The following is an 11966-nucleotide window of genomic DNA, read 5'->3' as shown; positions in this document are numbered from 1 at the left end:
CTGCCAAGCCATGCGTGGAAAGAAAAAAAAAAGGAAAATCTAATTTGGTAGCCTTTTTTTCTTTTATTTGCTTTATTCTTGCTTTATTCTATTTTTTATGTTATTTATTTTTTTAGTAGAATTATTCCTAATTTATAATTGAGATTGGGACATGAGATTTCTGAAATATGGGATTGACGGTCCGATTTTGCGCCCGAAATTCAACTCGCATCGTCGCAAAATCGTCAATCCGATTTCACGCCCGAGATTCGAATCGTGATTTATTTAAAATGGCCAATCCGATTCCATGCGCGAGATATGTCACACAATTTTTGTGTATATCAATCATATCTTATCGATTTCCGTCATGTTGTTGAATCAATTTTATTTTTGTAAAAAGAAAAATCCAAAAAAATATTTGAATTAGAATTAGGTTGGTTTTAGAATATCTTTTGTTATCTTGCATATTTAGAATATCGATTTTATTTCGAATTTGTTAAAAAAAAAAAAGTGCATTCACTTAAGATGTTAGTTTTAAATTTGAATTGTACGTTTAATTATTTGGCAATTTTTAATTTCGAATTTCATAAAAAAAAAAAAAAAATAGAATTATGACATTTTTTGCATGTTATTACATATTAGGATAGATTGCATGCTTATTAAGAAAATAAAAATCATGTGCATGTCATATAGAATTAGGTTTATGAAATGCACGTCATTTAGTGATTGTTGCTAGATTCATTTAATTAGAAATTGTCCGTCATTAGGATTATGTCATTTTGGTTAATTTAGATTATATATTTAATTATTGCACATTCATTAAGAAAACAATATATATATATATATATATATATATATATTAATCATTCATATAGTTTAGGCTATACTACTATCTTATATCATTTCATGTTAGATTAGTAGCATGCATTGCATAAGGCATGATTCTTATTAAATAAATAAAAATAAAAAAATTAAGTGATTGCATGTTAATTAGAAATCATATCTAGGATTATCGATGTGAATTATGATATAATACTGCAGATGCTTTCGTTTCTATAATGTAAGTTATGCATCTTTTTATTTGCTTTATCTAGATGTTAAATTGGTGGTTTGCAACCGCATGATCAGACAAATTAAAATCAATTCAAACTACCTACCAAACATTTTTTCAAAATAAAAGAAAAATGTACCGAAATGACGTTAGAAAAATCTAGCGTAACCAAATCCCCGAACTCACAATTTCTGGTTCGTATGAGTAAAGTAAATCTCCAAGTACTTTACATGGGTTTTTAATCGACCCATAAAAAATGGATTAGTGGCGACTCCTAGTTGAAAAATTATTTGCATGTTAAGAACTTGAACCCAAGTCACAAATTGGTATGGGCTTGGAAGAGCGCAAGCTAAGTTTAATCTTAATAATCCATTAGCCAAACCCCGAATATTTGGTCGCGATAGTGAAGGTGTTCTTGGATTGGATTTTAATATTATTCGAGGAACCATAAATTAGGTCATCATACATAGTGAATTTTTTGTTTTATTAAAAGGATAACCAGATCTTGACTTCATATGAGACAAAATCCACTATAAGATGTGTGTTCGCCCTTAGTAGAGATGATGTAACTTTGAAATCAACCAAACAAAATTATGGAAGAAATGACAATCCTATTAAACCAAAATTTGACTTGATTGAAGCAGATGATCTGATGATGTAATAATAATAGTCATTTTCCAAGCCAACATTTTGGCAAATGCAAAAGAATTGGAATTAGACTTAAGTACTACTAGGCATATATGCTAAAAATATAATGCTTTATCCTCCTAATCTCTAGTAAGGAAGGAGAATAAAATATTTATATTGGTGACTGAGTAACTACTCAAGTTCTTGGGAAGAAGAAAAATTTCTGAAACTCATTAAAATTAAGGCTGAGTAGTTGAGAAATTTCTTATCGCATGTTTCCTATGGAAATGAAACGACACCTATGTCTAGACATTGTGATTGCCAAAAGGCAATAGTCATTGCAAAGAATGGAACTTTCAATGGTAAAAAGAGATATCAGGCTAAGACGTGATGTTGTAAAATAATTATCGATCGACTTAACAAATTGATTTTGGCCAATCCTCTGACTATACATTGAGGGGAATGGAATCAAGCCAATTGAAGAAAATCAACAGTGATGGTAACCCAATCTATGTGATTAGCAATCCCATGAATTTGGTTCATACAAGTAATAACAAGTTATTTGTTGATCTAGTGCACTATTAAAAATTTTGTGTTTCTCACAAGGTGAAAATAGTGCAAAACTGTAAAGAAAAAGAGGTTGAACTAAGCTCTTAATAAAATTCTATAATCATTGTTAATGGTGTATTAAGCTGCATAATATACTTGATGGAATCGGGGCCGCTCTGATGAGAATTATTGGTGATAATCTCTAAAGTACTTATGAATAAACTAAGCATGCACATGGCATATTAACACAAAACTGCATTTGAACAATAAAGTTTGTGGGAGTGTAGTGTGATTGATGAAAATTATAATTCACAAAAAGAAAGTCTTGGTTCATAGAAGTTTCAAACTTCACCAATGATTTTCATGAATTATATTTCATTTTTCGTATGGTTGGTGCATAGCCTAACAAGCATCAGTTTCAATGCATTACTCTTCAATAACCCAACATTATTCTATTTTTTCTTTTCAAAACTTTTTGAAATATGTGAAGGATTGTTAGATATTTCTATAGTTTTGAAATATTTATTAGAATTTATGACCGTAATATTTATAAGAAATTAGATTGTCATTAAAGTCACCAATTTTGTAATGGTTTAACAATGGCCATATAATGACTTTCTAACAGCTGTATAACGGTCGTCTAATGACTTTATAACTTTTGATTTATTACTTCATAAACTCTTCATGATTTTATAATGGTTATCCTTTTAATTACCAATTGATTTATGACGGTCTCCTAATGGTTTCCTCTTTCTCTTGTTTAAATATTTTCAAACCACAATATTTGAAGATGCGCTATGTCGTCATATCTTTCCGTTTCTTTTTGCTGGGTTATACACATAACATTGTTCCGTTCTTTCTAATATTCAGTATGGAATATAAAAGAAAGTATGTTACATCTTAAGAGGATGGTTGCTGAAGTCTTATGTACTGTATTGAGTTTTGTACTACGAGAGACAAAATTATCCTTAAGGACAATGCTTGCACATCTTCTAATCTTTTGTAATGTATTTACAATAGTTATTACTATTTTTATGTATTCTTATATTTTTCCAACAGGAAGCCCAAGATGTATCGGGCTCGTCCAAGTGGAGGCTCATGATGCTGTTGAAGGAGTGACCATTTGGGTATGCATCTCTGGCCTTTACCAAGAATGGAGGCTAGAAGGTGGCTAGTGTGAACTTGTGATCTTAGAAATACCACCTTTTGAAGTATGTCGTGTCTATTGAGTATTTGTGAGATATTTCCTCATGAAATTCCACCTGAAAGATCATCCTTTGAAGCTGAGAGCCAACTTGTTTAATGCCAAATTCGGTTTTATAAACTATTGATTTGTACTTAAACTTGCTTCAGCCAATAAGCCAAGGCAGGATTCTCTCTATGCAGACGAATACTATTGCCATAAGAGGCCTCAAATGCAAATGCTGCATAAGCTGAGTAAGGACACAGAGACAGCACTTACATTGGCCAGGGGGTAGTGCAGCGACTGCATTTGGTTCCTCTCGACCAAATCCCCCATGAACGCGAGCCATTTCCCTTGAGCCATCTCCAAGAACTGGCCGGCATGGAACTGAGGCAGCTCATACTCGTCGGGCTTCCACTGAAACTTCAAGAACTCGGTGTGTTGGGCCTCCCAAACTTCAAGCAGTTGTGCTAATCGATGATCAAAGGGCAAGTCACGTTGGTGTAGTACGCGGCATTGGGGTGATGGACCCATTTCCCTCTAAATACGTCGCGTCTCCTGTCCACTCCCTCTATTGCTTTGGATTCACCGGTGCTGATCTCCAGCGCCTGAGATCACAGGACATTGAGATGCATGCCGGTGACGAACAAATAAAGGGGGATCGCAGCGAGGAGAACCGGCGTCGAGGCGAGCACTAGCAGCGCCACCAGCACCAGCAGTGCCACCAGCACCTTCTTGGCGCTGCTGGTGCACTGTGGAGGGCTTTTGCCTGAGTGAAGTTCAGAAATTGGGAACTTCATGGGTGAATGAGGCAAAAGTGTAGGAAAATCATCCTGCACCTAGATCAATATGTATAAATGTGGGGGACACTGGCCTTATTGCTCTTTGTTCAGTCAGGACATCAACCTTTACATTTCATGGTCCGTAACATTTCGTCAGTACCTTCATTGTCCTCATTTCTTGAATGACTAACAGTTAGTGCCTGCATAAACAGTTGATCGATTGGATCGTTATCAACTATGACCCGATTTGACCTTGGCTTCTTCGACATCCAGCCACATATCTTCACAAACCGACTGCTAATGATGGGCAATAAAAGAATCTGAAAGAAGTCGCTCTCTAAATTTAAATGGCCATCATGCGTCATGGTCGAGTTCATTCTGACCCATCCATCACAATGTGCTCATCGAACTGTCTTTTTTTGGTTGCGAGCCACCATTTTTTGATCGTTTGGATTCAGTTCATTTGCAAAGAATCCACTGGATCAATGGAACATCAGAGCTAGCTCGATACGGGACCATCCTTAGTTCTTAGTTCTGCACGAGTGCAGCTCAAAAATAGCAAGAGGGGGATTGGTTAACGATAATGATGGCGAAAAACTTAAAAAAATGCTTAGAAATTAGAAAAATATTTTTCAAATTATTGATTTTTTCTATACGGTCAACCTGGATAGATAGACTCTACATTCTTCCTCATCTGCTCGAGGCCACTGATCTAGCAGGCTGGCTTGGGTGAGGATGCATAAGGCCGCCAAAAGGGGCTTTGCAAACGATTGAGTTGATGATTGAGTGAAAAGTCCGTGGAGTGGCTTTGGAGCCAAGGAATGATTCCACAGATTGGGAACGACCATATGCCCATCAGATCGAGAAAAAAAAGGGGTTAATATTACGAGTATCCGGCTTTCGCTCGTCATCAAGAATTCTTTTGTTCGATCGGGAGGACAAGTGTCGAGATCCGAGGCAAACCGAGGGATCATCGGACCCCATCCGAAACGAAAAGAGAGAGGAAGCTCCTCTCTCTCTCTCTCTCTCTGCAATTTAGAGAGATTACCGCAAGTGGACACTTTCGAGGACGACATGAAACAGAGTACATTCCTTCCCGGTGAAGCAAAGGTGTCGGGTCCCAAGTGCCGATGGGACCGGGCACAACTGGCGAAAGCACCGACACCGACCCCATCGATCGGATCTCGGCTGTTCGCGTATAGTCCCTCCCACCCTTCATCATCCGCACGAGGCGGCCAATGTCCATCGATGTGCGTCCGCGCTTGTCCCCCCGCATCAAGCAATCGAAACTTCATCCAGAACCTTTTGCGCCGGTACATTCCAAAGCACACATCCTTTTTTCCACGGCAACTAGGGGTGTGCAACCAGAATGAGTTTATCCAGAAACTGGATTGGACCACTCGGAAAACAGGTCTACGAACAAGTTCCGTCCGTGAATTGGTTCCATTTTTTGGAAACCAGACCTGTTTTCAAACCGGTGTTTACTGGAGTTATTAAAAAAAAAAAAAAACTCACTCGGTCGCCTCTCTCTCTCTCTCTCCAAGTCTCTCTTCACGCAATCATAACTCACTCGGTCTTGTTGATTTTTCTTTAAATTTTAGGCCTTTGTTAAAAATTTTATACCACATAATTTGGCGCGCCTTATTTCACTTTTGGATGAGAAGTTATGCTTGTAATAAAGATTTGTTAACCGTTTTAAATAAATGAATAGCTTCCAGTAGTAATTGTGAGAATGAAACTAATATTAGATCCATGTTCATTGCTAAAGTTTATGCAATGTTAGGATTTTTGCTTTGCCTTGTGACGTTTATCTATGATAATTATTCTTGTTGATCCGTAGTTTTTCGTTTAGTCAAAAAGTTCATATACTTATTTATTACAAGTGCTTAATATTTCAATACAAATTAAGAGAGTAAAATTTGAAGCCATATAGGATATTTGATGGTTGCAAAATAGGTTCTAGTGCAAACAAGATAAACCCTTAAACCAGAGCAGAAAAATAGGGTAAGTTTCAAAATAGGTTTCAGTGCGAACAGGGTAGGGTATAGGGTCCAAAAAAAGGGAATTGGCTATCACAGGTTAGATTCCAGGTTTCAAGTCTAGTATCTACCCATCTTAGAACCATTCACTCCTACCAGCTATAGCCTCCTATGACGAGTAGGGATGAGCATATAGAATTGCTTGGACCAAACTGGATCAGACTAGCCCATTTTAAGTGGTCTTATGGGCCGTTAGTCCGGTTCTCGGTTCCATCAAATTCAAAACCAATGATTTTCGGTCCGGTTCCCAATTCCCACTTTGGAACCGAAACATTTCAATCAAACCAATTTATATTGTTTTGATTTCGTAAAGAAGTAAAGTGTAAACCTCAACCCTAATCTCCTCTCACGCCTCACTTATTCCGAATGATGAAGCAAATCTTCATTTCTTTCTTATTGCTGCATGAATTCATCCAATTTGCTCCTTTTGTCTCTTGCTTCTTTCTTTATTTTACTTTCTTTCTTTCCTACAAAGATTTCCTGATTTTACCTCCCTCGCTTACTCATACCTTCCTTTTAGTTGTGAGTCCGTCGTTGATGGAAAGGAATCCATTGAATCATCCTCCTTTCGAGCATGCCCCTATAATTATGATGCCATCATCTCTCAATCTTCTTCGTAAATCTTGGAGGAAATCCTAATTTCGACTTGCAACATGGATTAGCGATTCAATTAATCCAATAATTTCGGCTAAGATATGTAAATCTACCAGTTCTATTGAACTGCTTAGAAACCAGATCTAATCGGAGGTCTGATTCATGATTCCATAAGTGGGGTACTGATTCTCTTGGTCCGATTACCGGTTTGTTGGTGCGATCGGACCAAACCAAGAACCAATCACCCCTAATGATAAGTAAACCATCAAACGAGTGGATTAGATTGGGTCATATATTGTCCGACCCAAACAGACCCATTTAACCCATTTTGATCAATTTCCATACAATAATCTAGTGATTCATACTTAACTTGATTTATACGCAACCCAATCCATATTGCTAAAACAATTCCATATCTAATCCAGTTTACGAAAACTCATAGCAAAATTGAGATAAGAGCGAGCACAAGAACAAGTGAAGGAGGGAGAGTGTGAAGAGAGAGTCATATTATAGATTGGGCTATGATACATTTATAATCTATTTATGACCTATTTAACTAAACCTATTTATGACCTATTTAACACTCATATTGTATTTAAACCCATTTATGACCTATTTTGTCAATATAATTAACTCATTTAACACTCATATGAATTAATAAATGAATTTATCACTCATTTTGATGGGTTTAGTGGCCCGCAACAACGGGTTTATGCTAGGTCATTTAGGGTCGTGTTCAAGAGCGGAAACGGGCCCAAACGGAATCGCGATTCCCCATGCTTTGCCGAAAATTTTCGGCTGGAAAACAGAAAATTGCCAAAACCATTTTTCGAACGATAAAAATTGCACTTGCCTTTTTCCCAATTCCACACGATACCGTATAAACATAAACATCAGCTGCGCAAGTTCTGTAGCTTCCTTTGAGCGAACTTCCCACCTCTGTCCGACTTCATCACATAAAACAAGAGCTCGTTCCACGTATCGATCGGGCCGGGCAAGCACCAGTGCACACAATCGGCCTGGCCCACGTTGCTCTTGGGCCAGTTGCACTGTCGGTTCGGATGCCCGTTGGGCCGGAGCAGCATCGCCCGCGTCGTGTCGAGCAGCCGGATCTTCGACCCATCCGCCCTCGCTTGCCTCTCCGCTTCCAGGAACTCCTCTACCTGCGCCACGTAGAACTCCAGGTCGTAGCCCTCCAGCTTCTTCTTGTCGCTCCCGAACGGCCGCGTCCTTGGGCAGCTCCCCCCGTCGGTCCAGTCCCCATGCTCGAAGTGTGCCGGCGAGAACGTCCTGAGGAACGTGGTGCCGCCGTTGCCACCGCCACTGCCCTTGCAGCCCTTCCTTCCCGTGATGGCTCTCAGCGTGGTGCGTAGCACTGTTCGATATGCTTGGAACCTCGACACCTCGGTCACGTTATCCTGCCCGCATGCTGAACAGCCCAGGAGCCGCCCGTTCCGGTAGTAGACCAGCGGGCGGAAGAACCACTGGCCCGTTGAGACGATGACATAGTCGAAGGCGCCAATCTCGGCAGACCAAGAAGGGTGGGGCTCGTCCAGGTGGAGGGTGAGGACGCCGTTGAGGGTCTGGCCACCGTGGGCGTCGGTGGTGCGGACCAGGAAAGGGGCCCAGAAGGTGCCTAGGGTTAGGTTGTGCTTGGGGAGGTACCACCGCTTGAAGTTGTAGTCCGTCGTGTACCGGAGAGATATGTCCTCCGGTTGGTCTACCTAATGATTTTACACATATGAAACGCGGTAAGATCAAAGATGAAATTACAACATAACTTAAAAGTCAACCTTACTACAGAATTTCGTATATATAAGTTATGATCGATATGAATACACTCATCACCATCTAGGCAAGTATTTTTCCTAGGGTATAGTCGAAAAATTCATTATGACATTCCCGAAAATATAATAAGTCCTTGTTCTGTTCGCTCTTGCGTCGCTTTTAGAGCAATAATTAGGAGAAAGGGAGTCGTGGGCATAAGATTTTCTGCTCTTAAATTTCCATTAAAAGTAAGAAAAGGTCATTCTAAGAACAGCTCATATTGACTTAGCGCAGTTCTCTGCCCACGACTCAAACACTGCAAGCAATCGGTCAAATCGACGTAGTTTGAGTATAGTCACATGATAAACAAGGTCGATCGTAAGTAGTTTCTCATGTTTTGAATAGAGGAAGTGATTAGCTCGTGCCGATTAGAATAATCTAGTCAACCGTAACTGGATCGAGCACTTACGCTGGACAAGAGGCACAGCAGGGACTGCATGTGGTTCCTCCCGAGAGAGTCGCCGACGAAAGCGATCGACTTCCCCCGTGCCATCTCAGCGAACTCGGCAGCGTTGAACGGTGGGAGCTCGCACCCGTCCGGCTCCCACCGCCACTTCAGGAACTCCATGTCGGGCCTCCCAAACTTCATGCAGTTCTGCTGGTCGCTTATTGCATAGCAAGTCTCGTTGGTGTAGTATGTCGGCACGTCCGGGCGGTACACCCATTTCCCCATGAACACGTCGCATTTCTTCTCCCTCACCACCGGCACTGCCACCGCTGCCACTGCCGCCCCCAATACTGTGTCCTCGGGGCTGTCGTTCTCGTCCTCCATCAACCGTGCCGGAGGATAATCTTGAGGCTGGACGGGCGAGCTCACAACGAGGAGCCATAGAGGGATCGCGGCAAGAAGAATCACGGCTGGAACGATCACTGCCGCCCTCCTGAAGTTGACACCTGTGCTGTGCTGCGGCGCGTTCCTATCATCGTGATGCTCTGAGAGCGGGACCTTCATGGCGGATAAGGGGTGTGTGTACGGTGTTCGTGCAAGTGCGAGCGAGCGAGAGAGAGAGAGAGAGAGAGAGACTCTTCTAGGCGTGCATGAAAGGTACGTCGAAAAATATGAGGTCGGCGTTTAGGACTTCGTATTTGGAATCAAAGCATTTAAAAATATTTTTAGTCGTTTCGAAGCCACTGCTTCTTTTGTCGTTTGTGTCGTGTTCTTTTTTCCGTGTCTTTCTTTAAGCCCCCGTTAGGTTGAAGCACCAACGGCAATGGTGAGAGCGCATGACATACGTCTCAAGAAGCGAAGTTCACAGGGATTATATTACAAAAGATATAGAGAAAATAACACAAATAATTCTAAACTTTGATTAAATGTGTAATGTGATATCTAACTTTTAGTTTAATATGTAATGTAGTTTCTGAACTTTTTATTTGTTCAGTATAGTCCCTAAATTTTTGTTACATATTCAATGTAGTGTTTGAACTATGTAAAAATATTCATTATGAAAATTCTAGTATGAACACCTAGAGGGAGTGAATAGGTGTAAAAATAGATTCTGCAAAATACAGTGAAAACCTTTACTTCAAACCTGAGTCTGAATAACAACAGACTTTTGAAACTGAGTCTAAAGAGCAGCAGATTTTGAGCAAGATCAGACTTTAACAGTTAAATAGAACTACGAACAAAATAAAGAGATTCTTAATGTTTATAGTGGTTCGGTTTAGATCAAGTCTACATCCACTCTCCCACGCTAACAGCCTTCTTGGCTGGATTCCACTATCCAATCAACAAGAGATTAAAACTTTGAGTGCAAATACTTAGTAGTAGATCACACTATCTCACTAAGTCACTCTTTTGGTATTTTTCTCACAATCACAAACGTTTAAGCTCATAAGAGACAAGTGTATGATCGAAGGTCGCTTGGACTTTGGAATTATAAATTCTACACTCCGTCTCTTACTTGTTCATCGGTCCTTGATCTCCTTAAATACTTATCCACTTCCAAACTAGCCGTTGGATAGTATCTTGAAGATCGTCTTCCAATCTACTCGTTGGACAGATTTGTATCTAGAAGATTTGGTAACTGTTGAGTGACAAAAGTAGAATCCCAAATTGATTCCGATCGCCCATACAAACAAAATCTTGGTTTCCATAAGTAGAGCTTCTTCGTATAGAAAATTCTTGTCTTCAAAATCCAATTGTTAATCAATTAGATTGAGTCAATCAAATCAATTTTGACGTGGAATCTAAACCAGATCACTAGCCGTTATATGATTGGGGCTTGTGTTACGTTCTGTCGAATCTGGATGTAAAGTCTAAATGCAATAGACTTTACAATCTGAGTCTGAGTGCAATAAACTTTATAATCTGGGTCTGAACATATTATGCTTCTGAACGGATTTAGCTTTAAGGTCTGAACACAGTATGAATAAGTTCAGTTTCAGCATAGAGTCTATCTTCTGGTTTAGCTTCAGCATAGAGTCTGTCTTCCGGGTTCGAAAGATATATACCGTCTTCCGGTTCTTCATTCACGTTCATTCTGGAATTTGTCAAAGTGAGCAAACTTCTGATGTAGAACATACTTTGACACTAAAGTCTGGTAGTCTTCAGACTTTAACACAGAAGTTTGGAAATCTTCAAAATATACTTTGGACATGTGTTACGTTTAGTCTTCTAGCCGTCTTCAGACTTTAACAATATCCTTTACATGTTCTATCATCTGCATGGTCTATTACTTAACCATTAAACATGTTATTAGTCTTTGATTTATTTTGTCATCTTCAAAGCATTATAAGGGATTTCCCTAACAATCTCCCCCTTTTTGATAATGACAAAACAATCTCTGAATATGCAGATTTGTAAACACACTTTTAAAAATATTAATTTAAATCAAAGAATATTAGAATATAGCAAATAGATTGAGCATAATAATATATAGAAAAATAATCGCAGCTCAATAGTATACAATAAATAATATCAACCAATCAATACATATGCATATTCATATCTTCTCCCCCTTTTTGTCATAATCAAAAAGCGATAATAATGGAAAAAGTATCACGTAGAGAATGATAACAAATATCTTGCATGAAACACAATTTCCAAAAAATCAGCTTTTATAAAGTAAATATAATATTAAAAATATGCAATATAGCTCACTTCGATAATATATATCAGCAAATATCCAATAAAAATTACGGATGCATTATAAAATTCACTTGATCTTTTTGTCATAATAAAATGATAATATCAATAAAAGATTTGTTAATGACAAAAGGAAATAAAAGATGCACTAACCGGATTTTGTAGAACTAATTCTGACATATTTACCTTTCTTTCCATCTATAATAAGATCACGATCAATCCAAAAAGATTTTTCCATAATTGATCA

General features: G+C 38.9%; 1 protein-coding gene across 1 annotated transcript; it reads right to left on the bottom strand.

Annotated features, from left to right (window-relative positions):
* Positions 1 to 7697: 7697 nt before the first annotated feature.
* Positions 7698 to 9583, bottom strand: LOC104420716 (protein trichome birefringence-like 19). Its single transcript, XM_010032507.1, has 2 exons — positions 9041 to 9583; positions 7698 to 8528 (listed from the first exon to the last, which is right to left on the bottom strand). The coding sequence occupies exons 1-2, from the start codon at positions 9581 to 9583 to the stop codon at positions 7698 to 7700; spliced, it is 1374 nt and encodes a 457-aa protein (XP_010030809.1).
* Positions 9584 to 11966: the final 2383 nt, after the last annotated feature.

Source organism: Eucalyptus grandis, chromosome 9, assembly GCF_016545825.1.
Source record: "Eucalyptus grandis isolate ANBG69807.140 chromosome 9, ASM1654582v1, whole genome shotgun sequence".
NCBI classification, from domain to species: Eukaryota; Viridiplantae; Streptophyta; class Magnoliopsida; order Myrtales; family Myrtaceae; genus Eucalyptus; species Eucalyptus grandis.
The sequence above is the reverse complement of the archived record's forward strand: the minus strand, read 5'-3'. Positions and strand labels throughout refer to the sequence as shown.

Bases quoted from the DNA above. Each gene is read 5' to 3' on its own strand.
- LOC104420716 (XM_010032507.1), bottom strand. From the start codon at position 9,583: ATGAAGGTCCCGCTCTCAGAGCATCACGATGATAGGAACGCGCCGCAG. The intron at 8,529-9,040 runs GTAAGTGCTCGA...TAAAATCATTAG, and splicing joins TGCTGTGCCTCTTGTCCAGC to GTAGACCAACCGGAGGACAT.